The 5447-nt window shown below is 41.9% G+C and overlaps 1 protein-coding gene and 1 pseudogene across 1 annotated transcript; one reads left to right on the forward strand and one right to left on the reverse strand.

Annotated features, from left to right (window-relative positions):
* Positions 1-763: 763 nt before the first annotated feature.
* LOC104942608 (exportin-1-like) lies at positions 764-3966 on the forward strand. Its single transcript, XM_010767851.1, has 3 exons — positions 764-948; positions 2164-2302; positions 3722-3966. Exons 1-3 carry the CDS (start codon positions 778-780, stop codon positions 3964-3966), a joined length of 555 nt encoding a protein of 184 aa, XP_010766153.1. The 5' UTR covers positions 764-777.
* A 264-nt stretch (positions 3967-4230) lies between these two features.
* Positions 4231-5138, reverse strand: LOC104942609 (protein FAM57A pseudogene; annotated as a pseudogene).
* Positions 5139-5447: the final 309 nt, after the last annotated feature.

Below are 5447 nucleotides of genomic sequence, written 5' to 3' on the forward strand. Positions count from 1 at the left end.
TAGGCGATAGATGTCGATGAGAGTAACCTCTACGTCTCTTTACGGCCCCGCCCACTTTTGGAAGAAACAACGGCTTTCATTTGAATGGCGATCGAGCCTGAAGCCACAGAGCTTTTCTTTACTGTCCTTTCTTCTCAGAGGAAGTACAGAAACACGTTACTCTGGATTTGTTTTAATGTTTGAGGTGCAATAAACTTCACAGCAGCTTGTTGGCATGATAAAACTATTATTTTCCGCCTCGCTCATGAGAGTAACGGCTGGAGAAATTACAGCCTCGCCTACTGATTTGAATTTAACCATATATCGAGCCCGATCGTCGATTTCCAGTGATTGAATGTAATTGTTTGCCTGACTGGCCATCGTAATCGGGCTCTTTGAAGATCCACAAATCCACGGGTTTCTTTCATCTCTGATCGGATTGGCTTCAGAATTTGTATTGACCCCCATTCAAATGACAGCTTTGTTTTCCCCCAAAAGTGGGCGGGCTGTACATTTCGCCCGGAAGTGACGTTGCTGTAACTCTCATCTATAACCAATCATCTAACTATTTCATAATGCCGTTCTTAATCAGCCTTTGTCTGTGAAGTCAAAAGGGAGTGCATAACTTAAAACAATCCCAAAGACCTGTCTGCTCATTCAGGGATCTTTCTTTCAGATAACACACTTGTGTATTTGGTATTAAACACAGGTTTTTGTTGTATTGTTTTCTACTTGTTTTCCCTCTGTAACAGAATAAGTAATTGATGTCCTCTTGTCCGCCCTCAGGCGCTGCACTTCATGCTGCTGGTGTCGGAGGTGGAGGAGACGGAGATCTTTAAGATCTGTCTGGAGTACTGGAACCACTTGGCAGCCGAGCTCTACAGAGAGAGTCCGTTCTCCACCTCCAGCACCCCGCTGCTGTCCGACGTGCCCCCCCGCAGACACCTCTACCTGCCCGTGCTCTCACAGGTACGCCTCGCTACACTCAGATATCCAGACACCATGAGCTTCCACAACTGTTTAACAATTTAGACTGATGAACAGAGGTGGGAAGTAGTGGAGTACAAATACCTCGTTACTGTACTTAAGTACTTTTTTCTGGTATCAGTACTTTACTCCACTACTTATTTTTCTGACGACTTTTTACTTCTTACATGTTGAACACAAATACCTGTACTTTCTACTTCTTACATGTTGAACCCAAATACCTGTACTTTCTAGTCTACTTCTTACATGTTGAACCCAAATACCTATACTTTCTATTTCTTACATGTTGAACCCAAATACCTATACTTTCTATTTCTTACATGTTGAACACAAATACCTGTACTTTCTACTTCTTACATGTTGAACACAAATACCTGTACTTTCTACTTCTTACATGTTGAACTCAAATACCTGAACTTTCTACTTCTCACATTTTCCAAACAGGCTGGTTCCTTTAGTTTGAATGTGTGTTTGGTGGCGTGATCATTATTATTTAGAGTCATTGCGTGCCTATTGATTTGAACACGATCCGTGTATCCATCATTTCCTGCTCTTCTCTAAAGAAGAGGGACCAATGAAAACGTTGTCATGTTGCCGTTGGTCAGCATGGAAACATTCATTAGCTAACAATGACATTATTGTTCTATTAATATAAAGGGAGGTCAGGTACTCTTTAAAACAGCTGCTAGTTATGGGTACTTTTTACTGAAGTACATTTCAAAGCCTCTTTACTTTGATAAAAGTAGAAGTACTGACTCAAATTCTTTACTCAAGTCGGAGTATTTTTAAACAGGAGTATCTGTACTTCTACTTGAGTAAAGGAAGTGTGGACTTTTGCCCTCTGCTGACAAATGACACCAATTTTACGTTAAAGCGTTTGGTCTTTAAATGTTTGGTCTTTAAAATGTAAAAAATTGCTAAATACCACATGGGATTTCCTCAAATGTTAATTATATTTTGTCAAACCAATAGTCCAAAACCACAGACTTCAACTTCATCGACCAAAACAAACAAGTATTCTCTTTATAGAAGCAGGAATCAGATAATGAGACATTTTTGCTATGAATCATCAAATATTTGGCAATCTACATAATGTTTCTGTAATGGATTTAGATTAAGATTAGTCACGCTCTCTCAAAAGGACCTCACAGTTTCTCAGATCCACCTAATCTCCTCTCCCTCTCCCTCTCCCTGAAGGTGCGTTTGCTGATGGTGAGCCGCATGGCCAAACCAGAGGAGGTGCTGATTGTGGAGAACGATCAGGGGGAGGTGGTGCGGGAGTTCATGAAGGACACGGACTCCATTAACCTTTACAAGAACATGAGGGAGACTCTCGGTACGTTAATATCTGTGTTGACAAATGTGTTTTTGTGCTTTTAAAGTGCCCCTTTTTGATTCCTCTGTAGTGTGAATGTATTTGTAAAGCGTCTACTCACTACATTTGTATTTTTATTCCAGTTTGCTGATTCCTTTATTGGCTCATATTTAGTTTACACCAGTGTTAATCTTGGCAGCTATTTCTGATTTAATCTTTAGACGAATGGTTATTAGTAGGGATGCACCGAATATTCGGCCGCCGAAAATTATCGGCCGAAAATGGTTAAAAAGGCCCTTTCGGCCGAAAGGGCCTTTTTAAGCACCGAAAAAATATCACTGAATGTCAGAGAACAGGGTTACGTTGATCATACTCCGTATATTTGTCCGGGTGTTTTGATTTCAAGTGGTGGAGTAATCCCGAAGTGGTGAAAGTCTTTGCAGTTACACCCCCTCGAGAAATGTCAGCTGAACACATTTTACAAATCGCAATCCGCACCTCTTTCTCTGATATTTTTAAATATCTCCAAGCGGCAGACATGTTGGCTGTGAGCCAGCTGCGAGCATTGTTGCGCGCCGTGCTTGTCGCCGCGTTTTGATTACGTCATCACAACAACACGTTAGTTTACCAAACTTATAGGCAGGGGTGCACACAACTTTCTCAGTAAGGTACTCAGATGAGTACCTGGAGTCACTGTTTGGTACTCCAACTTCTGGCTACCCTCAAAGTTCCCATGAAGCCCTCTGTAAGGCCTGGCTGTTACAGTCTTTATTTACACTATTTTGTTGTAGGTCTACTGGCCTAGATGTTTATGCAGGACTGTAACAGCCAGGCCTTACAGAGGGCTTCATGGGAACTTTGAGGGTANATAACAGCGTTGTGATGCCAAACAGCGTCAATTCAGACTGACACACACTCACTTAAGGGGAACTGGGGATATGTATCAGCTGCTTGTGTGACAGTCAGACAGTGAATACTTTAGAGCGGCCGCTGCAGTGTGAGCTAACCGGGAGCTAACGGGAGAATAAACTCCCGTGGAAGAGCAGCATGCAGCACTGCAGCGGTCGGTAAATGCCGCTGAGACACATTAATAAACAATGAACAACGGCACTCTGGAGAAAAGCATAAGGTTGGAGAAGTCGTTATTTAATTTAATCTGGCTTCGTGTGATTAAAAGCAACACGATCATCGACCCGACGCAGTCTCCCATTGTTGTTTTGAGCGCCGTAACGCCGTTGGGGAGCAAATCAGCGACGTCATGACGCAGCAGCAGCAGCACCAGTCGGGCTCTGGGTGGTGTGAACAAAGCGGGAGCAGAAAAGGGAAACCGGAGCTGAACCAGAAAAGCTCTAGCTCGGAGCTAGAAAGGGAAAAGCGCTGGTGTGAAAGCCGCATGAGTGGTGGGCCTACTCCTGTAATGTTTCTAAATATGACTGAAAGTCTCATTGGCCCTCCTCTTCCAGGTGATGATGCCAGGAGGCAAGTGCGAGCCACTGTTCCTGTGCAGCCTGGAGATCCTCAGCCACTACGAGGCCATCATGGCGGCGTTCCCTCACAGCAGCAGCTCTCTGGAGAGCGACAACACCCGCCACTTCTTCTCCACCATCACTGACAACCTGCAGAGCCAGGATATGAAGGCGGTGCTGCAGCAGAAGATCGCTCAGCTGGTGTCAGCGGCAACTTGACACACCGAGCTCCTGTGAAATAATGATGTAATACACTGCATTTATGAGGGTGATGGGAAAGGAGTTTGAGAGAATAAAAGATATTTCACAGCAAATGTCTCTTTGTGCTGCGCCTCTCTCAAACTGTAAAGGGTTCTTGAAGATGTTGAGGCTCCGATATTTACATTAAATGATGTAACTAATGTTAGATCAACTGTTCTACCTGTCTTTAGGACATGTATACGTTAGTACTCTCAACCACAGAATTAGCAAAACATATTTTATCAAGTAAAGAGTATTTGTTTTATTGGTACAAAAGTATTCTCTGCAAACAGTAAAGCTACAGTAATAACACATCATTTAAGGTCGTTTCTCAAGTACATACAGCAGACAAATAAATCATTTCCAGTTATAAAGCTACCTTATGCCGTAGTGCATGATGATTGAACATTGGAGCCAGTCATTGAAAGTCATACATTTAAAGAAAAAAAAGTATAATTGAGAAAGTGATAATATTCCAGAATAATCTCTAAGAAAAGTTGGTGAGTGTTTAGAAACAGCATTTCAGAAATGGAAATATTATTCATACTATATAGAATGTAATTAAAAATAGTAATTAAGTATTACTAACTACCTAATAAGTTATTGCTAGGTATATTTCAAATTCTTCCATTTAACTCAGATCAAATATTACCTTAAATATATTAGAAAAAAAAGGAAATTCTCAAAATATTACATCTTAAATCTCAAACTATTACTTTTTTCCGCATGATAGTAACACTTTGTCCAAGAAAGATCACATTCCTGAATATATTAGATTTTTATAATAGATCACTTTTCATTCCTCCTTAATGGCTTTGTCCTATCTTTAGCCTCAGTCCGTCTTCCGCCCGGTTCTGCCCGCCCCTCGGCTCAGTCTCAGGTACAGTCTCTTAGCTTTCCTCAGCAGCAGGATGAACCAGTAGACCTGAGGAGCCAGGATGGCCAGGTTACCCACGTTGCAGTGCAGCGGCAGATGGAAGGCCACTCTGTGCAGGGGAACCCCAAACTGCCGGCCGTACATCCAGTACATGAAGGGGAAGAGCAGGATCCGGCAGGTGAAGAAGCTCCAGAGGATGATGACGCCGTTGATCCGGTGCAGCCTGGTGTCATCGAGGCCCAGCTGAAGATCAGGGGACAAGAATGAATTCCCTCTGGAAGAGCTGAATAGCTTTTATCTAACACTCTTTACAATTAACATATCAGTCACTACTAGGGGTGCACCGAATGGGAAATTCTTTGCCGAAACCGATACCGAAAATAGGAAACAGTTGGCCGAATGCCGAAAGGATTAATAGAAAATGATTAATAGAAAATTTAAATATATATATATATATTATGTATACATTTTTTACCAATGTTGTTCAGCTACCTGATTATGGAAAAAGACATGATTATGACTTAACTTAAATAATAATCACTATTATGGGTCCATAAAACATTTATTCAGCACTTTTGAATGC

This window comes from Notothenia coriiceps, unplaced genomic scaffold (genome assembly GCF_000735185.1).
Source record: "Notothenia coriiceps isolate Sejong01 unplaced genomic scaffold, NC01 NC01_scaffold00004798, whole genome shotgun sequence".
Classification (NCBI taxonomy): domain Eukaryota; kingdom Metazoa; phylum Chordata; class Actinopteri; order Perciformes; family Nototheniidae; genus Notothenia; species Notothenia coriiceps.

Coding starts and splice junctions, on each gene's coding strand:
- LOC104942608 (XM_010767851.1), top strand. CDS start 778: ATGCTGCTGGTGTCGGAGGTGGAGGAGACGGAGATCTTTAAGATCTGT. Junction 949..2,163: donor ACCTGCCCGTGCTCTCACAG/GTACGCCTCGCT, acceptor CTCTCCCTGAAG/GTGCGTTTGCTGATGGTGAG. Junction 2,303..3,721: donor GAACATGAGGGAGACTCTCG/GTACGTTAATAT, acceptor TATGACTGAAAG/TCTCATTGGCCCTCCTCTTC.